General features: G+C 39.6%; 1 protein-coding gene across 4 annotated transcripts in view; it reads left to right on the top strand.

Moving 5' to 3' along the window:
- LOC121286390 (MLX interacting protein) overlaps positions 1–13,982 on the top strand; it is an 88,532-nt gene extending 74,550 nt beyond the window's left edge. Inside the window, exons 15-18 of one of the 4 annotated variants that reach the window (XR_005944927.1) lie at positions 1,086–1,209; positions 3,463–3,592; positions 5,193–5,503; positions 12,329–12,461. Coding sequence is in view for 1 of the 4 variants with exons in the window: in XM_041203481.1 (XP_041059415.1) it covers positions 1,086–1,209; positions 3,463–3,592; positions 12,329–12,450 (376 nt within the window). In the remaining 3 variants the exon portion in view is untranslated. Of the gene's footprint in view, positions 1–1,085; positions 1,210–3,462; positions 3,593–5,192; positions 5,504–12,328 lie in introns of all 4 variants that reach the window. The other 3 variants (XR_005944929.1, XR_005944928.1, XM_041203481.1) reach the window with 3 other exon arrangements.
- Positions 13,983–25,533: the final 11,551 nt, after the last annotated feature.

Here is a 25,533-nt window from a genome sequence, read left to right on the forward strand (position 1 = left end):
GCTCATCTCCCCTCCTCCATCTTCCATCTCCCGCTCCTCCAGCCCCCATCTCCCCCTTCACCCCCTATGTGAGGGCAGAAGCGCAGGAGATGGGTCGGACATGGTTAAGGGCCCTTCACCAACCCATCTCCCCCCTCCTTCAACCCATCTTCCCCCCGCCCCTTCAACTCCCCCCATCTCCCCTCCTTCACCCCTCACCCCAATCTTCCCCCTCCTTCACCTTCCTCATTTCCCCTTCCTTCACCTTTTCCCCTTCCTTCACCACCCCCCCATCTCCCCATCCTTCACCTCTCCCCTCCTCCCTCGTGGAGACAGTTGATGAATGGGCAGGGTTTCCCCAAAAAATTAATGCCTTACATATTCACAGGCTTTTTTGCAGCAACAATCTGCCTCAGAGAGCAGTCCATTAGGCCCTGCCCAGTAACAAAAAAAGTGATTTAAAGGGGCATCATAGCTGTTAGCATTCAGTCCGAGCTTCCCGGAAACCATTGCTGCCTCGAAGCTCATGACACCCAAATCTCATCTGGTGACCCAGTTTAGGAAGCCCTGCTATAAGTACTGTTGCACATGTATTCTTGTACACTACATTGGAAGATGCAGCAGCAGTTCCAATTGTATACAGCTAGCCTAACTTCACTGTTGTATGTTCTGTGTACTGGCTGTCCAGTTTCTGTCAGCCCTCTTCTGAATGTATTGACTCCTCTGGTGCCACATCTAAATTACCGTCGACAGTGAAGCCCGCTCCTCATCTGATGCGTACAAATGCCACTTCTGAAAGAAGGCATGGATAACAATTATGAAGCAGAATGCAAGCTAATTTTGTTGCTTCATTACCCAGGGATGAAGACCTGGTATATCACCTCTATCTTTGTCCTGACTGAGATTAGCGACTCTGCATCAAGAGGAGATTGTGTCTGGGACTTCTCCTGGTTTTGTATGGCTCAGCTACACATTCGATAAACTTACTGAGTCATTGAGTAGTTGAATTGTATTGTACTTTGTTTTGTGTTAGAAGCCGGTTATGTTCATCGAATTATTTGACCTATAATTGGTAGTAATTTGTAACTATGAATTCCTAATTTCAGTACCTGCCATAAGCAGCTTCCTGCCACCGGTGTCCCAATGACACAACAACGATTTGATCATATGCAGGAAATGTTTGATGAATACGTCAAATCGAGAACACTTCAAAACTGGAAGTTCTGGATTGTATCCTTTTTAATACAGGAAAGTTGAAAAATGTTTGGTTCTTTGGGGTGGGGTTTCCTTTGAGGTGCAATTCAGCCAAAACTGCCTAAAAGATCAAGGAATTTCAAGTGCAGGCTATATCTAGCACAAAATAAGTCTCCACATTTTTTTTAAAACTGGTTTAAAAAAACTTACTTCTGGAAGACTGTCCCCCCCCCCACCCCCCCCGCCACACACACACACACACACACACACACACACACACACACACACAAAAAACAAGCTACGCCCTCAGATAAAATTAATGAGATGATGAATTTCTGCCAATTATGCCCATTTACAGCCCTTCGAGAAAGCTCTTCAAATTAAGCTGTTTCCTTTAGGCACAAGGGCACTAGCAGGCACCTTTAAAACTTGTAAATATTAAAATAGTTTTCCAGGAAACTGACTACTCTACACCAGTGAAACTAGTAAAGTGGTTCTGAATAGATTTTCAAGGTCATTTTCCGTTTTTTAAAATCTAGTTGCTTACAGGTGATGGTCTGGATACTGAGTTAAAAAATGGTTATAAATGGTGATGACCCAGTCTTGATCGTATTAACAATACACCAGGTTACCAATCTTAAATGCATCAAGGAGCATTTTTTAATGTAAGCGAAAATAATAAACAGTTATAATGGCCCTGGCTCAGGAAAGATTGTACGATTGTGGTAATGCAAATGACTTTGCACAGAAGCTTAAACCATAACTTTATTTTGGAAAACTGTTGCAATTTGTGCTCAGATTGCGATTGCCCCCACAGTGAAAGCTCAACCAACTGAAATAAAGACAACATTTTTTCCTTCCTAATTTCTCAATTTTTCTCTTTCTCTTCTGAAGCTGGTAACACTGGGGTATGGTTTCCCAACCCACCCCAATGAACATTCTTTATGTGAGCATAGATAGGAAATGCTAACTGGGTAGTTGAGTGTGAGTAGAGATCAGGAATGGGAACACTGACTATCTAGTATATTTAGTCATTAGCCGTTGAGGAACTGATTTTTTTAAAAAATCCAACAATTAATTTAGAAGTAACATTTACTTCAGTGGATATTTAACCATTATGTTCATCTACTGAACACTTTCCTATTTATTTATCATTCAACATGGCAGTTTTTATCTTCAATGATCATTTACTGAATAGCTAGATGAGTTTAACAGAAAATAGGTAACTGTGAGCAGTTCTTGATTATTCAATTCATATTTTGACCTTGGAGAGCAGATACAAAATATGTTTATGATTCCATTGTTTTAGTGCGCAAGAGGTCACAGCCCACATTTTTATTAAAATGATACACAGGTGAGCCTGGATGAGTGAATTTGGCCTTTACTCACTTGAGTCTGCAGAGAGCTGAAAGAACAAGATTGAAATCATTTTGGGTTAAAAACGATCTTTTTTTAGTTTGCTCATGAGCATTTCTGGTGAGGCCAGCATTTGCTCCCAACCCTAATTGCTCTTGAGAAACTGGCGGTGAGCTGCCAATCTTCTCTTAGGCACACAGTAAGTTATCCAATTCTGTTTTCAGAGGATGTTACCCCTCTTAGGGGAATCTAGAACCAGTTTAAAAATATGGGGTCACCCATTTAAGATGGAGATGAGGAGGAATTTCTTCTCAGAGTCATTGACCTTTGGAATTCTCTTCCATAGACAGCAGCAGAGACTGGGTAATTGAATATATTCAAGGCCGAGTGAGACAGATTTTTGATCAACGAGGGAGTTGAATGTTATGGGGGCAGGTAGCAAAGTGGAATTAAAGCCACAATCAGATCAGCCATGATCAATTATAATGATGGAGCAGGCTCGATGGGTCGAATAGCCTACTGCTCCTACTTCTTGTGATCTTATTATGACCCTGATGTTATCAGCTCTGTGTTGGAACAAAAATATAATGACATTTTTTAAAGAAGTGCTATTGATACTCACATCAGAATCACAGTGCAGAAAAGGCCTTTCGGCCCATCGAATCTGCTCCAACACGTGAGAAACACGTGTTTTATAAAACTCAATGTGATCAAAGTTCCAAAATAATTGTATCTTGTTGGTTTTAAATGTTATATATTACTAATTTGCTATCATGCGTGATTGACCACAAGCTTCTTCAGAGTAATACTTCAGTAATATTGAATTTCTTGCAGCATGTTCAGTAATGGTTTTCACTCTTTTTTAAATAAACGTTGTAACATGTTCAGTGACTATGAAATTAAAAGAATTGTGATCCTTGACTTTGTAATCAGTTTAGCATAATCATAAAACCATTGTTTGAATCTTTCAATGCCACGGTTGCAACCACAAGTCTAGATGATTTATGCAAGACAACGCTGTCCTGGTTGGATCAACACTGTTCCCTACCAGTTCTTCGACCAAGTAAGTCAACTGTGAGATAAGTAGAGTTGAAGTAAACCATCTCTTAATATCAGAGTTTTAATTTTTCCTCATCAGAACATAAAAGCAGATAAAGGTAATATAAACACTTGAAGAACAGAAAAGGTTATAAGAAGTAACAACAAAATTCTTGTTAAAAATAAAGCAGGAATGATGGAAAATAAAAACATATTAACTTGTCTGTACAAGAATTTAAAGGGCATCAACAACCAAAATTTTGGTAAGTCTAAAACTAAAGGAAATACACCATCAATACAACTCAAGTTCTGTGAAGGGTCATGAGGACTTGAAACATCAACTCTTTTCTTCTCCGCCAATGCTGCCAGACCTGCTGAGTTTTTCCAGGTAATTCTGTTTTTGTTTTAGAATATTTAACAGCCTGACTGAGGAAACCACAGTGACCATATTATGATTTGAATTTGTTCAGTTCAAGGAGTTTTTTGATGCATTACAACAAACGTACATATCCCCACAAGACACTATCTCCACTTGTACATTTAAGCGGCTATGGTCCACGGATAAGGTGTAAGATAGTGTTAAGCTGAAAGAAAAAGACTTGCACAAGTGCACAGAAAGATGAGAACCCAACAGAGTGGGAGAACTTAAAAAAAATACAAAGACAGTAATACGTTTTGCTAAAAGGGAGTATGAACAAAAACTTACCAGTGATACAAAAACTAACAACAAAAGTTTTTATAAATTTATTGAGAAAGAGAGGGTGGTGAAGGGGAATTTGGGCTCAATAAGGCCAGATGCAGGTACAACTCTAATAAATAATAAAGAAATGGCAGACTTATTAAACTTTGTCCTTTTTCACAATAGGAAAATAACATTGAGAAAATAATGATAAATAGAGAGATATCAAAGACTTCATGGTTTCCACCCGAGCATATTAACAATGAACTGGTGGGAAATTGCAGATATATTCATCATAAACTTTTTTAGACTTGAGAATTGTTGCTGTTTGAATTGCAGAATTGCAAATACCACTCAAATTATTTAAGACAAGGAGGAGGGAGAAACCAGGTAAGTACAGACAGTTTAACATCGTTGTGGGAAGTAAGTAGAATCTTATCAGGTGCAGAGCAACTGAGCTGTTGAATGGGTATGAGAGCGTCAACATGAATTGTATTTGGTAGGTCATGTCTGATAATCTAGTTGAATTTTTTGAGGAGGTGACGGTATAGGCAGAGACGCATTCAGACAGGGGGATTGATCGATGGCCATAAAATGTTGAGTTTTGGATGCATTTTGAACATTCCATGAGATTAGCAGACTTTGTTAGGTAAGGATATCAAGGGACATAGATTAAAGGCAAGCAAAAGGAATGGTGTTACAGATAAGCTGTGATCTCATTGAATGCCAGAACAGCTTTGAGAGCCTGTTAGACTACTTCTGTTCCTACTTTCCTTTGAACTGACACTTTAATAAGCTTTTCTGAAAATATGAGCAGGCGAGCGAAAAGACTTGGATCGCTCATTAATATAGCATTCAGTGCACTGTAGATGGCTGCATACCTAAGCAGTAAGCACAAAATTGTGCAAAGCTAGTGCAAGTTAAAGCTAACCTGCATTTCTTGAAGGGAAGGACCGCTGGCAGGAAAAGGTGCCGAAAGTTGCTCTGAAAGTGATTTTGATGCATGGAACCCACAATAATGGCACAACATGGCAGAGAGCAGGTTGTAAGATTTTTTGATGCTGCACTGGTGACCTTAGTGCAGGAGGTGAAGAGGCGGAGAGATGTCAGCTATCCACAGGGAGCCAGGAGGCCTTCCAGGCAAACTTTGCAAAGACAATGAGACTGGATAGCGATGGCAGTGAATGCCAGGAGGCTAACCCCCAGGATCTGAATGCAGGCTGTAAGAAGTTCAGTGACCTCGCACTTGTGGTCAAGGTTAGTGAATGCATCTTCAAGTGCTCTGTTAACCTCTCTCACTGCTCAATGCACTGCACCTTCGTTCACTCACTTACCAGTCAGTCACAACTCCTAGTTTCACCAACACATTTAGCACTGCTGCAAATCTCTCACCCTCATCTCTAATTTAGCATGCACTGCCAGCTCTAAACATGACAGCCACATTATCCAAACACATTGCACAACCCTCACGAATACACCTCCCTCTCTCTTGCAGGACAGGGTGATGCGTAACCAGTGAGGGACAGGCACAGCTGCATATCCTTACCTCATTGAGAAGACAGTGGGTGCCATTATTGGGACAGCCATGAGGCCACAGGCAGGGTTGAAATCATTGAAGATATTGTTATTGTCTACCTAATACACTTCACATCTCCCCTTCCCGTTTTCCCAGTATCTTTTCTGATTGACAAACTGCAGATGGTGTAAGCATGCACATCTTGCTTTCTCCACCTCTACCCTCACTACAGTGCTACCCTTGTGCCTATTTCCTTTCACATATCCATGAATTGTCACCTGGTCAGGCAGTGATGGAACAGCAAGAGGTGGAAGGGCAGGAAGACCGTGAAGAAGAAACAACAGTGTCACTCTCTCTCACATTTGCAGCCACCAGCTCAGCTACTGATGGGGTCGGCACATGAAAAAACACTGGGCGTGAGTGGCCTGCAACCAGGGCAGAGGGCTAGGGTACATAGGTGCTAGCTTGCCAGAGTTGGAGGCTGCACGCAAGTTCTGCTGCAGAGCATTCAGATGAGGACTTCAATGGGCAGCCTACAGATGAAGGTTGATGAGTGTGTACAATGAAATGCTTGGTACATTAGCTTTCTAGTAGGCTGATGTTGAGGAACATGGAGGTGCCTAAAAGCAGGAAGGACAGAACACAGAAATACCTAAAAGAGAGAAAGACAGTTGTTCTTTTGGGGTGGTGCCCAGTTAAATTGGGCTGGGGCCAGTATCCTGGTGAATCAAATAACTAGGGCTGTAGCTAGGACTTAAATCTAAAAAGAGTGTGGGGTGTGTTAAAATCAGGGGAAATTTATAAACCTAAAGAGAGAAATCAAGGACATAAAACAGTGACAGGAAATAAGAGTTTAACAGTAGTAGTGCATCAACAAATAAGGTATAGTCATGAGAAAAAAAAGTAAAAATGTAAAATTAAACAAGATTTATCATTTATATGGCACAAATAGGGTTGCCCTAATAGCCAAGGTTGTATGCTGAAAGAGATTGGAAACTAAATGTTCCAGGGTTCTTGATGTTTTGAAAAGATAGAAAAAATTGAAAAGAAGTAAGGTAGCTCTGGTGATAAAGGATGACATAAGGATCTTAGTTAGGAAGATGAGGAAATGGAATCTCTAAGGGTAGAAATGAGAAATAACTAGGGCAGATAACTCTGGGAGTGGTTTGTAGGTTTCCTAACAGTATTATTCAAGAAATAAGAGGAGCTTGTAACAAATATAATGCACACGATAATCATGGTGGACTTTAATCTTCATATAGACTGGACAAATCAAATTTGAATAATAGTTTGTAGGCCAAGCTCATGGAATATGTTAGAGACTAGTTCCTAGAACAAGTCATTGAACCAGCCAGGGAACAGACTATTTAGATCTTGTCTTGCGTAATGAAAAATGTTTAATTTGTAATCTCATATTAAGGGATCTTCCGGGAAGAGTGATCATAATATGATAGAATTTCCCATTCAGTTCGAGAATGACAAACTTAAACCCAAAACTAGAACCTTGAACATAGAGTAAATTACCTAGGGCAAGGGGAGAGTTGGATAAATTAGACTGAGAAATCAGATTAAAAGATATGACAGTAGAAAAGCAATGGTGAACATTTAGAGAAATATTTCATAATTCTCAAAGACTATACACTCCATTAAGATTTAAAAACTCCACAGGAAAGTGATCCATTGTGGGTAACCAGAAAGCTTAAAAGAAGAGGCTTATAATGCTGCAAGAAAAGTAGCCTGAAGCTTGGAAGAGTTTAGAAAACCAAGGATGACCAAAAGGTTAATAGAGGAAGACAATAGAATGTGAGAGTAAACTAGCTAGAAATGTAAAATCAGATTGAAAGAATTTCTAGAAATTTATAAAAGAGAGTAACAAAAGCAAATGTGATTCCCTTGGAGGCTGAGAGAGGAGAAATAATATTGAAGAATAATGGCAGTGATGTTAAATAAGCTTTTATATCTGTCTTCACAGTAGAAGTATATACAATAAATAATGGGAACCAAAAGTCTAATGAAGTTGAGGAACTAAAAACTAATTATTAAAGGAAAGTAACTGAGACTAGCAGGTGAAAAATTCCCCTAGACTGACAGCCTACATCCTAGAAAAATGTTCTGTTAGGGGGTCAAGAGGGCTCGAAACGTCAACTGTGCTCTTCTCCGCCGATGCTGCCAGACCTGCTGAGTTTTTCCAGGTATTTCTGTTTCTGTTTTTGTCCTAGAAAAAGGTAGCTGCCACATTGGATAATTATAACCAATACATTACTAATGAACCCTCGAATCTGGAACAGTCCCAGTGGATTGGACGCTAGTAAATGTAACTGCTATTCAGGAAAGGAGGGAGAGGGAAAATGGGGAACCACAGGCCAGTTATCCTGATATCAATTGTCAGGAAAGTGCTGAAAATCCACTATTAAGGAAGTGGTAATGGCACTTAGAAGATCATAATATGAATAGGCAGAGTCAATATGGCTTCATGGAAGGGAAATTGTGTTTGACAAATGTATTATGTTTTGACATGGCAGATGATATGTGTCAGGTGACCAAATCCACAAGGGAAAATTGGCCACGCTATCACAATGGTTTTGCAATTTGCATTTATTACGAGAAATATGTACACTGAATTCAGAAGTAATGAGTCCACTAAGACCTTTAAAGAGTTTAGAAATTAAATTAAAATATTAATGGAGTAAAAGATTTCAAGCACATACATAAGACTACAATTACTTAATACTATAACTAATCCTAAAATTTCTAATTAGCTTGACTCCCGGTTACACCCCCCTTTAAGGCAACAGTCCAAATTAGATTGTAGATTTTAAAAAAGCAGCAAGTTAACACAGTACCCACTTGACACTGGATTCCAAAGGGCTTTCACCAACTTCAGTTGCTGGACATAACAGACTTATGTACAAATTGCTGGATGCTTCTTGAAGGCTATTTCACACACTCCTGTTAGATCTTACATGGCCCTCGCCTCACATAACCTTTTTTTCTCCTTTATATATGTTTTGCTCTCTTTTTAATATGCAAATTCTATTTTTCCATATGTTTTTGGAATGGTACCTTTCCCATAATATAAAAACTTTCATGTTTCCAATATTGTCAGTAACCTTTGGGGAAAAATAAATACACTCTTGCTTATCTGGCTAGTTGTAAACAGACTAACATCCCTTTGAAATCCAAACAATCCCTTCACTTCTCTGAAAATGCAAATTCCCTCAACACCTTACATGCTAAGCCAGCATCCATGTTTATTCATTAGCATTTCAAACACGTTTCTGCACTTACCTTTGTTTGATAATTCCAAGCTTGAAGTCTACCGGACTCCAAATGTAATTAAATCGCACAGACCCATCTACAATCACCGCCATAAACCTATTTTACAATAAACCAGAAAAATACTATGAAAATTATTATACTTTTGTAACAATTAAGAGCTTTTTGAGGATATAACTAGCAGGATAAAATGTAACCAGTGGATGTAAGCATATTTGGATTTTCAAAAGGCATTCGATTAAGGTGCCACACAAAAAAGGCTGTTGCATAAGATAAAGACTATTGAGCTTGGGGGCAACATATTAGTATGGATTGAGGGTTGGTTAAAGGGTAAAAAACAGAGACTAGGAGTAAACAAATCATTTTCAGGCTGGCAGACTATTAATAGTGGGGTGCCACAAGCGTCGTGCTGGGGCCACAGCTTTACACAATCTATGTCAATGACTTAAATGAATGGATTGAGTGTAATTTATCCAAGTTTGCAGACAGTACAAAGCAAGGTGGAAAAGTAAGCTGTGAGAAGAACACAGTTTGCAAAGGTGTAGCAAGATTGAGTGAGCAAAACGTTCGAGTTTCAAGTGGGGAAATGAGAGGTTATTCACTTTGGTAGGAAGAGTTGAAAGACTTAAGTTTTAAATGGTGTGAACTATTAAATGTTGGTGATCAGAAAGATTTAGGTGTCCTTGTACATGAAATACAAAGTTAACATGCAGGTACAGCAAGTAATTAGTAAGGCAAATGGTATGCTGGCTTTTGTTTCAAGGTGATCGGAGTACAGATTAAGAAAATCTTACTGTCATTGTACAGGGCTTTGGTAAGACCACACCTGCATAATGTGTAAACTCTTAGTTTCCCTACCTAAGGGACAATATACTTGCCTTAGTTGGGTGTAGCAAAGGTTTACTAGATTGAGTCCTGGCATGAGAGTGCTGTCCTATGAGGAGAGACTGAGCAAAATAAGTCTACACTTTCTGGAATGAGAAGTAATCACATTGAGATAAGATTTTGACAGAGCTTGACAGGGTTGATGTGAAGAGGCTATTTCCCCTGGCTGGAGCTTCTAGAACTAGTCTCAGGATAAGGGTTCAGCCATTTAGGACTGAGATGTGGAGAAATTTCTTGACTCACTGGATTGTAATCTTTGGAAATCTGTACCCCAGAGGGCTATGGATGCTGGGTCATTGAGTATATTGAAGGCTGAGGTAGATTTCTGGGCTTTAGGGGGAATCAAGAGATATGGGGATCAGGTGGGAAGTTGGATCTGAGGTTGAAGATCAGCCATGATCGGACTGAATGGAGGAGCAGGCTTGATGGGCTGAATGGCCTACTCCTGTGCCTATTTCTTAAATTCTAATGTTGCCATCCTAAGGGGCTTGCAGAGTGTCACAGGAATGTATTGTATTGCTGGGATGCCATCCCAAGGTGTGGCAGTGCCTCTGTGGAGCACAAATCTGCAGTCATCTCTCAAGATGGCAGCATTTGTCCTCCCACCACTGCCACTCTTCCAGTGCCTTTGCTGTTGTCTTTCAACCATGGCCCTGCTGCTGCCCATGCTGAGAAGATAGTGTGAAACCAGGCCTTCATGGTCCAGAACTGTTTGAGGTTGTCATACTAGGCCAACTGCACTCCCCCCACAATAAACATCTGCAGCCTTCCACCAATCATGCTGCAGCCATTTGGATAACACTGAGTAGGAGCATTAGGACAGGCAAAGTCACATGCAAGATGGGCACTAAGGGAATGCAGAAGGATCATTAGTTTAAATTTGTATGCAAGATGGCATGATTTGATTTCTAAATTTGGTTTGGAATGTTCATTTGCTGGTGGCTTTTATTTTTCCATTGTGGCCAAGCATTGTGATGGTCAGTTATAGAGGGAAGGTAAGGTGTGGAGCTGCTGGTGAATGGAGAATTGGAGTTGTCTTTACTGGTACTATAATCAGATGAGTTGATCATGGATAGCCTTTCCCTCCCCTTCTGCTTTCCCTCTTATTTTACAACTACTGACAGTGCCATTTCCTGCCCTACTCTGAGGCTGTAGTAAATGGCTGATTTGGGTGACACCATCCTTTGTAATTTGACACACTGCTCAAATTGCTCCTTGAACGCTCTAGGTAGATATGGCCTTCTTCCTAATGCCCTTCTCCCACTCCTCCTCTCCCTTCCAGCAGCTTGACACCAGTGCTTGTAATAGATGTACTGTAAAGAAATGTAAGTGTCATTGTTTATATTATTGTGGTTTAGAAGAATGTTCTTACTCAAAGAGAAATTTGTTATCTAACTCTCTCGATCTCTGCATCTCACTCTAGCCCCCCTCCCTCTCAGCCGCCATCCCCATCCCTTTCCCCAGATGCCCCCCCTCCCTCTAGCCCTGCACCCCTCCATCCCTCCTTGAGTGTGACCCCCGCCCAAAATACTATAGTTTGGAGATACTTGGGAAGAAGCTTCTTCAACTGCTACATGCCATGTCAAAAGTTGTGAATGGGAGAATGTAGGAGTTATTAATCAGAGCCGTAGTTCTATGGCTATCGATGAAGAAAAATTCAGGGTTTCAAGAAGTAATAACTAAACTTTGGGTTAGAAATCAAAACGAATATTGATCAGTAATGTAAACTTTTACATTGAACATAGTTTCTTTGGGGTTACTGAAGCTGTCCAGCCTACTAGATTGATATGGTATATCCTAAATATTACATAGGCTGTGGGGTTGGTCTATCACAGAAGAATCTTTTTAAAAGCCGAAATCATTCTTGGAAATATTTGGGATATTTAGAACTTCTTTGGTTTGTTTCTTCTGAAATATAGGTAGGATTTGATCAGAAGAAATATCCTGAGAGATGCTGTTTTATCTGATGCGCTCCTGTGGCATTGGTGGAATATGACCAGTATGGGAACACTGACACACAGGCCATATCAATCAGAAAGCCATAATGACAAATATAGAATTCACATTTTGACAGGATGGCACACAATTTGCTATGGAAGCATTTTTATTAAATTCAACGTGCTTTTCTTTTCCGTTAAAACGCCCATTAGTGTTAATACGAAACTGACTATTGCTATGTGCTCTTGTAGGTTGTACACCTCCAAAGTGACACAGCAGTTCATCTAATGGGGAATGTTGTCAGAAAATGAGTGCTTTTCTCTTTCTCTACTTTTTAACTCTATTTTTGAGCAATCTGTAATCTATTCTCGTGCTGCATATAAATTGAATCAATATTTTCATATCCAACTGAATGTTACATGTTTGATATGTCAAACCTAATTTCAATTTTTTTCCCTTTGTTTCAGTGGTACTGAGCACACTTCGTAAACTTAGTACTACCACGTCCATTTTGTCTGATCCATCATTGATGCCTGAACAAGCAACGCAAGCTGTAAACAGAATCAATAACAACAGTGGGGAGTCATAGCGTCAACTTGTGTTGCAGTGGCATTTCCTGTGAAATGTGAGAGTCTCATGGTTGGAGATAACCCTGCTGGTGGAAAAGCATGAGTATGCTTTTTTTCCTCTCTTCCTCTCTGTGACTTTTGCACTTTAAACAAAATGGAAAGCTGTGATCTGGATAGTTGGGCAACCTAAACCGAACTGCTGGGTCTTAAATGTTTGCCCTTCAATAGGCCTTCTGATTTTAAGGGTAAACCCAATAATTAACACCAAACAATTGGTTCCAAAATTAGGGAAATCTGTACCTGTGAATACCAATGTCTGCATGCCATATTTCTGGTGTGATGCAATACAGCACATTTTTGGCTCATGTAATATTTGGTCTTTTTTCCTGCTATAATAGGTAGCATCAGTACAGTGCACAACCTCAGTATGTTAACCTGGGGGAAGGAATGGGCTAAGATGGTGTTAAGGCTGTTGCTAATGTATGCAAACTCCTTTTAGCATTATTCTTTGTGAAGCCTGTTTACGCATGAGCATCTATTATTCACTCGAGGTATTTTATTTGCTCCAAAATTTTAATTGCATCCAAAGTTTGGAGTACAAAGATTTAGTTTTATTTTCAACCCCAAAATCTGCAATTCCTCTCAGCTGAGTTCACTTTTTAAAATAACTTTGCTTATAAGAACCCATCCTTCAAAAGAAAAATCAGAAGGTTTATCCCTTCAGTCATTCAATATCCTTTTTCAGTGCATTACTCTGATCTAGAAGAAAATTATGCTCAGGTACACATAAGCTGCAAGTCCTGTGAACAGCAATAAACATTGTTGTCGGTGGCCTATGAAAGCCTCAGTTATACAGTCTGTACGTTTTGTAAATTACTATTAAAATCACATGTAATGTATTTAAGAGGAGGCACCTCAGAATTAAGTTTTTAGATACTTGTGACAATGTTTGTTTAACTTTATTTTTGAAACTCTAATGCCTCAATACTACCCTTTTGATTTTTTTCCCCCCAGTAAGCTTTGTGAGGAAAGTGCAGACTGTATGTTCAGAACCAAAGAAAATACTTAACTAATGTAAAGGCAAGTGTTTTTGCATTTAGCCTCTATTCTGTTTCACCAGTAAACAGGTATGAATAATATTAAACACTTAATATGTTACTAGAAAAAAAGGTGCTCAGTTGTCTCAGATACATGCATGAATTCACCTTCCTTGTGTTCATTGGGAGGAAAAAGCCAAGTCCATATATTAGATAATTTCAAATGTTGCCTAAAGAAAAAAAAATCTTCATTTTGAAGAATAATAAATTATGTTTTGTAATGACGTGACAGAAACATTAATTGTGTTGTGGTTGTATTGGATGAGGCAATGGAAAACAAAGTGGTCACGTGTTCAAACTAGATTCTGTATGCAATTTTGTGCAAAATCTGAAACTTGATTGGTGTACATAATTGTTTTAGGGTTCTGGTCTTATCTACACATTTTTCTATTTAGAACCATGATGTATTAAAGCTTCATTTATATTTTATTAAATAAAATAGAAGTCAATTCTTACATTTGACCTTTCATTTTGCTGGTCATCTGATTTAAGCCCACTTAAGTTTAGAGTGGGCAGTGTATACATGCTTTAAAAAGTTTCTCAGTGCAATTCTGATGGCTATTGGGTAAATGCATCTGTTGTGGTACTGAGCCTATAGACTTGGAAGGTCTTTGGTGTTGCTGAGGTGGCTGATATCAGCCAATGCATTAATATGTTTGGTATTGTGGGCTAGGAATGCACACACAGTTAATTGTAAAAAGTTTTGCATGTTGAGTGAGGATCTTGGTCATGTTTGGTTTTGATGTCACCATGGTGGTAGTACCAAGGTCCCAAACTCATACATGAAGTACAGGTGTTTGGATAAGGTGCCAAAGAGTTAACAGCACCTGTGGATCTCTACCTAATGCCTTTAGGGGAGGTGGGAATATTAAATTTGGTCATGAAATGAAGTGTGATGCTAGCTCATGAACTCTGAATTCTTTTTTTACTTAGCCTGCTATGCTGTATCGTTGTACTTGGCCCATTTTACAAGTACTGAGTACTGAAAGAACTATGCAATTGGACCCTCTCCCCTACTGTTTCTCCTTAGCCCTGCAGAGTTTTTCCCCTTCTCATATTTGTCCTAATCTCATTGAAAAGTTACTATTGAATCTGCTTCCAGCACCCTTTCAGACAGTGCATCAGAGCTTGCTGTATAAAAAGATGATCGTCATGTTGCTACTGGTTCTTTTGCCAATAACCTTAAATTTGTGCCCTGGCTACCAATCCATCTGCTACTTGAAACAGCTTTCCTTGTTTACGCTATGAAAACCCTTCATGATTTTGAACATGATTGTCAAATTTCCCCTTATTCTTATCTGTTCTACAACGATTACTTGTATTTATATAGCATCTTTGACATAGTAAAATGGCCTGCGGCACTTCACAGGAGCATTACAAAACAAAGTTAGCACTTGGCCACATAAGGGAATATTAAAACAAATGTCTAAAGGGAGGACAGAGATGGCGAGATTACAAGAGGAAATTCCAAAATTTAAAGTTTAGGCAGCCGAAAGCATGGCTGCCAATAAGGAAGCATTTAAAATAGGGGATTTGCAAGAAATCAGAATTGGAAGAGCAGAGAGAGCAACCTTAGTACCTCTAGTCTCTCCATGTAACCAAAGTCTTTCATCCCTAATATCATTCTAGTAGATTTTCTCTGCACCCTCTCTTAGATTTTGATGCCCTTCCCAACATTTGGCACTCAGAATTGGACATAATATTCCAGCAGAGCCTACCTAGTGTTTTATAAAGATTTAACATTTTGAAAGCAAAATTCTGCGAATATTGTAAATATAGAGAAAATATACAAAGTGCTGGAAGTACTCAGATCAGGCAATATCAGTGAAGAACGAAAAGATTTAATGTCCTTTTGATGACTTTTCCCCAAAAGTAGGAAACATTAGAAAGGTTTTAAGCAAGTACTAATGCAGGGAAGGGTTGGAGCAGAAAACAAAAGGCCAAGTCTGTGATGGGAGAAGGCAGGAATGATTAAATGACAAAAAATAGTGGTGCAAGGAAAAATGGAGATGGTAATAGGACATATAGAGAAACAAAAGATGGGCCTGGAGGAAGTGTGAAAAGGTAGCAGAATCATTACCAACAGCTGCTGCCCAAAAAAAGGGGACAGAGGTTATGATCTGAAACTTGAACTCAACAATTCCTTTTACCTTACACCATCATCCCTATTGTCGTGTAATCTCTCCTGGCTTCCACCCAAAGACCTTTTTTGTTTCTCATGCTCTGCTTCTGTACTTGCTTAAAACCTATCCACATCTCTAACTTTTTCCAGTTCTTAACTTGGTTTCTCTTTCCACAGTTGCATCTGACCACCTAAATATTTCCAGCATTTTTTGGTTTTGATTTTTGCTTTTGTACTCTGTGCCTCTATATATAAAGCCAAGGATCCTGTCTACCTTTCTAAATAGTCTTCTCAACTTGTACACTTGTTTTAGAAGGTAGCAGGACATATAACCCCACGGCCTTTTTGTTCCTGTACCCACTTCAAAATTGTGCCATTTAGTTCATATTGCCCCTCCACATTCTTCCTTCCACTACATAGTTTGCTGCATTAAATTTCATCTTTCATTTGTCTGCCCATTTTGCCAGTCTGTCTGTATCCTACTGATGTCCTGCTATCATCTTTGTTGTCTCCTGTACTTCTGAGCTTCATGTCATCTGTAAGTTTTGAATTTACGCTCTGCATACCCAAGTGCAGGTCACTAATATATATCAGAAAGAGCAGTGGTCCCAACGCCACTGCACACTTCCCCCGGCCTGGAAAAACAACTGTCGACCACTACATTCTGCTTTCTGTCCCTTTTTATAATTTTGTACTCAGGCAGCCACTGCCCTTTTTAAGCATGTAGAAAGACATTTAAAGCTTTCATCTGTGGAAGTAGAGTACACGAAATAACAGCATTTAGTAATTTCAGTGTTCTGTAACATTCAGCAAACTAGCTGGTAGCAAAATGCTGAAATTGAAGATTGCTCTTTGAAGGCACAAGTATTAATTTCTGTTTAACGGTTTAGTTCAAAGAAGCAAAAGTCAATTTAAAAGTGAAATTTCTAACGACTTATAAAAGTAGCTTTAATATTAAGAATTAATGAAGAATGGAGTGCCTTTAAGATAAACAGAATGCCTTGCTGTCTATGGTGAATTCAGCGAATATCTGTCTGAAATCACAAATTCAGCCGTTGAAAAATCCCTCTATTAATTGGTGACTAGTTAGGTGCCCTCATGACTTCACAGTACTTCTCTTCTGTACAAGATCTTTGAAAATTGAAAATACAGTGCTACATAGAATCGATAGGACAGAAATAAGTTATTCATGCCAACTGGCCTGTGTCAGTGTTTATGTTCCCAACACAGGCCTCTTGCCCCTTTTCGTCTAACCTTATCAGCATATCCTTCTATTTATTCCTTCCTGCTTACCTAGCTTCTCCTTAAATGCATCTAACTTATTCCTCTCAACTATTCCTTGTGGTAGTGAGTTCAATCTCCCTACTCTCTTTGGATAAAGTAATTTCTCCTGAAATCCCTATTGGATCTATTCACAGCTATCTTATGTTAATTGTATTATTAAGGTTAAGGATACCACAGATGAGGGGCATGAGTTGATTAAGTACCTTGAGCACGTATAAAGAGACACTTCTGGGACATAGCATTGGTTAAGGAGGAGGCAGATAAATGTAATATTGCATTTTGTAGATAAATCTACTATTAAGTAAAAGATTGGTGTCTGGTTTCATATTTCACCATCTGGCTTCAGAATGAATTTACATGGTAGCAGGGAATAATTGCCTAAAGGTAAAGGCTGGAAACTAAGAAAATAATTTCAGACAAAGGATTGTATTCTGAGTTTTTGTGAATAATGGCTGTGTAAATTTCAGAGTATGATTACCCACCAATGTTCTTTGAATCCAAACTTATGACCAGTGGAAAAATGAAGTGATATATGTGGACACTTTACATCCTTACTGAAGAGAAAGCAAGGTGTCGCCTTGGCATTATCACTTTCGAATAAAAGTTAAATCAGAAGCAAAGTATTTTGCAAGCTGGATGACCATCAGTTGGATCTTCTATTAAGTTTCATGAATTAAATTTACAAGAAAGATGATCTATTAGATGCCTACGCGGCATGGTCAGATTTTGATAGATTTCAAAAGGCAGATGGCCATTCCATAAAGGATTATGTCATGGACTTTAACAGACTGTATAAAAGATTGCAGAAATTCAATTTGGTGATTCTGTACTGTTACGGACTCCAGAAGAAGGAAGAAAAAAATCTGACCTTTTTTAAAAAAAAAATGAAGGTTGGGCCCTCTGAGTTGGGAACTCAGTTTCTGCACATGCACTGGCCCCAGAAAGGCCGCACATGCGCAGATCATTCTTTAGTTTTCAGTCTTTGGGTTCTGCACATGTGCGGGCCAGAGAATGGCACACGTACACAGTTGGTCGGGTTTCCAGGTGTTAGGTCGGTAAGTAGCCCTGTGCACATGTGCAGTTGGTTCTTTTTCTGTTTTTTCTATTTGAAGGGAGACCACCTGCACAGAAGAAGAAAAGAAAACAAAAGTGAAATGGGGCAAAAAGATCAGAGGACTCAAAAGAAAAAAGCCATCACACAGAGAGGCACAGAAGAAGCTAGACACGAGAGTGGGAGCTGCACAGAGCAGATTTCTCAGAAGAAAAGAAGAAAGTTCAGAAACCAGGGAATGGGACCAAAGAAAATCCCAGGAAGACAGTTAAGTCAAGAAACAAGAACAGGAATCAGAAACCAGTCCCATTCAAAAGCTGAGGAAAAGGCTCTGAATTAAGGAGATAAAGCTGCGGGGAGCAAAGTTAAGGCAAAGTGGGCTTGCAAGAAGCCAGAAGACTCGAGGAGACAGCCAAAGGTTGCTGACTCCTTACTATGGGTCCATGAAGCAGTGGTGTTCTGTTTGCATGGCTGAGTATCTGAGAGAGTGCACGGAAGGCGAAGCTTGAATGCATTTGGCGATCCAGAGGACAGGAACATTGGAAGGAGAGATCAAAACCCTGGAGGTGGATCCTTGTTGAAGATGTCCGAGACAAAGCGTTGTTTGGGAGAAGATTCAAGGCAAGCTCTTTGAGGTTGGAAACCGTCGTGTGAAAGACAGAGTTTCCATGAGACCAATTGACTCACCGCGTGACAAGCATCTGGGGGTGGGGGGGGAGTAGATGAGAGATCCATAGCATCTGCTTTGGGTGATTCTCACTTGATCTTGAAGTGTGATGTGTCCAACCACCGGTTGCCTATTGGTTTACATGTACACTTACTGTAAACATTAGAGCATAAAGTAGATTTTGTAACTTGTGTTATGCTTACAAATCTGTATGTATCTGTAAAGGTGTGGTTGTGAGTGAAGGAGTAGTGTAATATAGTTCATCATTTACTTGTTTAATAAATGTTTTATTCTTATGTTAAAAGTTCATCAGACCCCTGTGATTCTGTTCAGTAGCCATCCTCCACATTTCTAAACAAAAAAAGTTAGGATCTATCAAGCCAGGTTCCACCCAGGGATCTGACTTGTCCAGTAATAAAACAAGCTGGAATCATAACAATATTTAGCGCTCGCATTTAAATTGCTGGACTATGTTAAGGTGTCACTTATGGATAGGCTCCTGCTCTTAATTGACCTTTGGTTCTCAGGAAAAGGCACCCTTTTGGATCAAATGTCTGCTGCTTTAAAAAAAATTTCCTGAGGAAGCCGTCATTTCCAGCATCCTTGATGGTGCAAATGGAACATTCTGCAGTGTCACATAGAATGATTGTGCATTTCATTATCGTTATGGGGCATAGGCATCCATACAACAGAGGGGTTACAGGCAGGAGAAATGAGGAAGATTGCATTTTTAGCAGATCTGGCAGAAGACAGGATTGAAGTAGCAGTAAAAGACGAGTGAACCCCAGGAATGCCTGGGGAACAATCAACAGGTGCTTCAGATGTGACTAAAAATATAATTTTGCAATGAACAGCACAAACCCTGCTGTTCTGCTTTGGGAAGCAACACACGACACAAAGAATTCAGAAGTTGAAGATAATGAGCAGCCTGAGGGAATTGTACTTGTCACAAGAAGTTTTAGTCTAGTAATGAGTGTATTAGATACATAATCATTTCATTATGCTGTGTTAAATAGTGGTTGCACCCCAACATTGTGTGGAACATCTAATGTTAATTAGATTCACTCAATAGGATCGAAGTAAAGTCATGGAATATGAAATGCTGCTTGTTTCAAGTTCGGGAATGACAACACATTGAGATCACTGAAAAGAGTGGTGTTTTCAGGCAAAGTAGCTGGAGTAAGTCACTTTATTAGTACAGATGTCTCTATTGAGATACCTTTGCTGCTGAGTAACCCTTATATTGAAAAAGTCACATATGAAACTGGACATGGAACATGATAAAGCAATTGTTTTTGGAAAGTCAGTAGATCTGCAGTTTACCCAAACAGGTATTATTGCATCCCCTTAACAAAACCTGACATTTCTAATCAGAATGTTAAATAAGTGTCAGTAGCATCAGGTGATAAGAATTTGTTAGAAAAAAGATCAAATTGTCCTAAAGTTGCACACACAATTTGCTCACCCTCCTGTTCAAAAATTTAAAATCCTACCAAAGGATGCAGGCGTGTTGATGAGTATACAAGGCTCATTAAAAAAAAACTGTTGAAAGTGTAAATCTATCGGAGGACGCTGCCGCATCACATTGTAAGTCCTTCATTGGCATAAGACCTTACTGAAGTAGTGGTCATGGATTTAAAGATGTGGGGCAATGGCAAACATTTTCAATTTGTGTCATATGGACATGGCAACCAGATTCTGTCTTTCTACAGTCATACATAATCAGGACAAAAGGGTGTTTGTAGATTAAGTCATGGAAAAATGGATAGGGGCTGTACTGGGATCACTGGCTAACTTTCTGATTGACAATGGAAGGAATTTACTAATGGCAAGTTTAGAGTCATGTGAAAATTGAACATTGTGGTTATGAACACCGCAGCTGAAAGTTCTTTCAGCAATGAACTGTGAAAGAAATCACTTGATGATCGATGAGATCATCATAAGTGCCAGATAGGAGGCAGCCAGCTTTATCACAAAGATGATATGATCTTAGCCAATCAACTAAACTACAAGTTAACAACTGCCCACCCATACAAAAAATTTGCTTCAGATGGTTGGGGATGGACGGTCCGCCTTTATCAATTGGTCTATGGGAGGAATCCCAAAATACCTTCTGTGCTCTGTGAATAAACTCCCATCCTTAAAGGTGGCTGAAATTAGTTCCATTTTTTTTTCTGCACACTTAAATGCTTTATCTACTGGGAGAAGGGCATTCATCAAGATGGAAGCCTGAGAAAATTCTGAGAGCTCTAAGACTTCAGAGAAGACCGTTTGAGATTAACTTTAGTCGTGGGAATTTAGCATACTATAAAAGTGAGGGTCATAGAATAGAAAGGTCCAGGTAAGGTGATAGGGATGTGATGGTAAGACAGTGGTTCGCCAACATGGTAGTATTGCATTCATCTTGGTTAGTTGGGATTGATTACAAAATTTCAGAATATGAGCAATTGATGGAAAGCCATGAGGCACCCTGTATCCCTCATCCTTGTATGTTTGACAACTATGAGGAACAAAATACAGTGGATAAGGGGCCAGATGGCAATAGGCAGAATGATACTGACGCACAGAACATGGCTATTATATCCAAAGGACAGCTGCCTAGAGTGGGTACTCGGGTGACATACGTACCAGAAGGGTCCAGTGAATAGATGGATGCGACTATTGTGCTGAGAGCAGGGAAAGCTACCAGCAAGTTCAAATATTGGCTAAATGCCTAAGATCATGGACAAGAGGTAAGATCTATAGACTGGCAAAATGGGGTGAAAATATGGAAAGCAAGAAAATGCAGTCTGACTTCTTATAGTGAACCTGGGATTGACTCTTGCACTAGGAAATGATCATGTACAGTGATAGAATCTCTGATTGTGGAAGGGAGAGATCCTATAACGATAGTCCAAAAAGACACAGAGGGGCAAGAAGAGGCCTTAGCTTGACTAGGTTATGTAATAGAATCAGGACTACAGAACAATCTAGGAACACTACTGGAAGTAGAAGCCCTTATGATCGGGAAATTTTGGTGGCTGTCAGCAAATTAGAAGATAATTGAATAAGTGAGACAAGACAAAAAATGTTGGATAGTTGGAAGGAATTTGACGTCTGCTCTGAATTGCCAGATAGGGGGCAGCCAGCTTTATCACAAAGATGATGTGTACAGAAAAATCCTCCCACATGGGACATATAAGCTAATGTGAAACTAGTGATTCGGTTTTGAAAAGTGGCTTGGAGATCAAGATGGTACAATGGACTCCCCCACCTCCCCCTGGGCCTGAAAATGATCCTGAAAATTTCCTTAACTTTATTGGCCACGTTTTTTGTGAGAATGTAAATTGATTGATGTAAAAGCCACATTTTTGCAGGGAGAAAAATTTCAGAGAGAAGTGTTTTTCAAACCTCCTAAAAAGGCAAGCAATGCAGAAGGAAAGATGTGGAAATTAAACGAATGTGTTTATGGATTGATGCATCAAGGGCCCGATATTTCTCGGTTAGGTCTGTCTTGCTGGAAGTAGATCCAGAAATGTTCTACTGGTACCACAAAGGAGAACTTTGCCATCTTTATGATACATGTCAATGATTTTCTATGGATAAATTCTGTGGAATTTGAACAATTTGTTATAAATAAGATTAGAAGGGGAATTTAAGACTGCAAGTCAGGCTTCGTGGCTTTTAAATGCATAAACTTAGACATTAAGCAGAGTAGGTTGGGAGTAATCTTGAATCAACAATCTTATCTAGAAAGTGTCACTTGTTTCCCGATAAATCATGCTAGGTTGTCACAGGTGATCTTACATCTAAAGAAGAAACGGAAGTTAAAAAGCTTGAATCGGCAGTTAATGCTATGTATCTGGCTATGGACCCAGACAAGACCAGATGCCAGGTTTGATGCATTGGAGCTAAATACTATGATGAAATATGCTGTGATTGAAGATGTTTTATGGGCAAATAGAACATTAAAAAATTATATATGGAGAAATGTGCACTAAAATTTCCAGCCTCCGGGCACCCCAAGGGCATGAAATTAGTAATTTTTAGTGACACTTCCCTTGTCAATTTTCCTGATGGGTAATTGCTGTTTTTGTAGTCTTGGTAGGTGAAAATGGAAAATGTTGCCCTTCGCCTGGGGAAGCTAAGAAAATAAAAATGGTGGTTAAAAGTACTTTAGCTTTGGAAATACTGGTTCTTGTAGAAGAAATAGATGTGGGGTTTTACTTATCAAATATCTTGGAGAAATTCTATACAAGCGGGGTTCTGAGAATAGTTTGTCCATTGAATGTTATACAGATAATCATTCCCTGTGGGATAATGTACATTCAACAAAAAGCATGACTAAAAGATTAAGGATTCACCTTGTTACTGTGAAAGATGCTAGAAGGAAAATAAATCTCCACGATAAAATGGTTTGACACAAGCTACCAATTGTTGGATTGCTCTACATAAAGGAATGTTTGCACAAAGAGACTATTGGAGGTCCTCGAAGAGTGACATCTTGTATTATGATTTGATGTACTGAATATGGAAAATCATTTTTTCCTCCCTCTCTTTTCGATTTTGCTTTGAAACATTGGTGTAAGTTTTGATTTAATGACGAAAGGGGAATCTGTTGAAGATATGCTAATTGTATTATTAAGGTTAAGGATTCCCAGATGAAGGGCATTGATTAAGTAACATGAGCACAAAAAGAGAGACTTCTGGGGCACTGGGTTTTGGTTAGGGACGAGGCAGACATACGTAAAGTTGCATTCTGCAAATAGAGTATTATGTAAAAGACTGACACCTGGTTTCCTACTTCATCATTTGGCTTCAGAATGAATTAACATTTTATATTTATGACTTCTAGTTTTAGTCACTTCCACAAGTGGAAGAATCTTCTCTACGCCTATCATATCAAACGCTTTCATAATTTTAAAGGCCTTCATAAAGTCAGTCCTCAGCCTTCTCTCTTCCAGAAGGAAGAGCCACATGCTGTTTAGCCTTTCCCAATAGGTAAATTTCCTCCTTTCTAGTGTCACCCTTGTGAATTTTTTGGCACCTTCTCTGGTGAATCTATATCCTTACATGCAAAGACCAGAACTGTGCACAATATCCTACCTGCAGCCTATCCAAGGTTCAGCAGAAGTTAAACAAAAATCCCCTACTTTTCAATTCCATCCTTCCTTGAAATGTTGTTTTAATGGCTTCATTATCCTGTTTTTCTCCTTTTAGTGATTTGTGAAACTGCATCCCTGGATCCCTTGTGCTTCATCATCCCATTTATACTCTTATTATCCAAGCAGTCCATTGTCACTCTATTCTTTCTACCAAAAAGTACTCCCACATATCTATATTCATGTGTTCACACAAACATTGGTGTTACTTTCACAAATTTGTATTCAAGTTGTTTCTTCTGATGTGGTGTTTTAAAGTATTTGGAAGTTTTTGTTTTTCTGGATATTATAGGTGCAATGATGGCTGCTCTGTTTTCCACATTTCTTTTCTCCCCAGAGGGAGAAACCAATAAAGCAATCAATTGCTTGACGAATGAATTAAATAAATGTTTTTTTTCTATTTTCCAGGAACTACAAGGCATTTCTGGTCATACAACAGAGAACTGGGGGTGGGAGAGGAATTAGTCTGATTGCAGTAGGCAGATCATAATGAATATAAAAACAAAAAACTGCGGATACTGGAAATCCAAAACAAAAACAGAATTACCTGGAAAAACTCAGCAGGTCTGGCAGCATCGGCGGAGAAGAAAAGTGTTGACGTTTCGAGTCCTCATGACCCTTTGACAGAACTAGGTGAATCCCAGGAAGGGTTGAAATATAAGCTGGTTTAAGGTGGTGGTGGGTGGGGGTGGGGGGGTGTGGTGGGGGGGGGGGGGGGGGGGTGCGGAGGGAGAGAAGTGGAGGGGGGTGGTGTGGTTGTAGGCAAAAGCAGTGATAGAAGCAGATCATCAAAAGATGTCACAGACGGCAGAACAAAAGAACACATAGGTGTCGAAGTTGGTGATATCTAAACGAATGTGCTAATTAAGAACGGATGGTAGGGCACTCAAGGTATAGCTCTAGTCGGGGTTGGGGGAGCATAAAAGAAAAATCTATATAATTTATTGGAAAAAAACAAAAGGAAGGGGGAAGAAACAGAAGGGGGGTGGGGATGGAGGAGGGAGGTCAAGACCTAAAGTTGTTGAATTCAATATTCAGTCCGGAAGGCTGTAAAGTGCCTAGTCGGAAGATGAGGTGTTGTTCCTCCAGTTTGCGTTGGGCTTCACTGGAACAATGCAACAAGCCAAGGACAGACATGTGGGCAAGAGAGCAGGGTGGAGTGTTGAAATGGCAAGCGACAAGGATGTTTGGGTCATTCTTGCGGACAGACTGCAGGTGTTCTGCAAAGCGGTCGCCCAGTTTACGTTTGGTCTTTCCAATGTAGAGGAGACATTGGAGAGACCAAACGTAAACTGGGCGACCGCTTTGCAGAACACCTGTGGTCTGTCCACAAGAATGACCCAAACCTCCCTGTCGCTTGCCATTTCAACACTCCACCCTGCTCTCTTGCCCACATGTCTGTCCTTGGCTTGCTGCATTGTTCCGACTAGGCACTTTACAGCCTTCCGGACTGAATATTGAATTCAACAACTTTAGGTCTTGACCTCCCTCCTCCATCCCCACCCCCCTTCTGTTTCTTTCCCCTTCCTTTTGTTTTTTTCCAATAAATTATATAGATTTTTCTTTTTCCCTCCTATTTCCATTATTTTTAAATATTTTTAAATCTTTTATGCTCCCCCCACCCCCACTAGAGCTATACCTTGAATGCCCTACCATCCATTCTTAATTAGCACATTCGTTTAGATAATATCACCAACTTCGACACCTATGTGTTCTGCCATCTGTGACATCTTTTGATGAT

The sequence above is a fragment of the Carcharodon carcharias genome, chromosome 13 (assembly GCF_017639515.1).
Source record: "Carcharodon carcharias isolate sCarCar2 chromosome 13, sCarCar2.pri, whole genome shotgun sequence".
Classification (NCBI taxonomy): Eukaryota; Metazoa; Chordata; class Chondrichthyes; order Lamniformes; family Lamnidae; genus Carcharodon; species Carcharodon carcharias.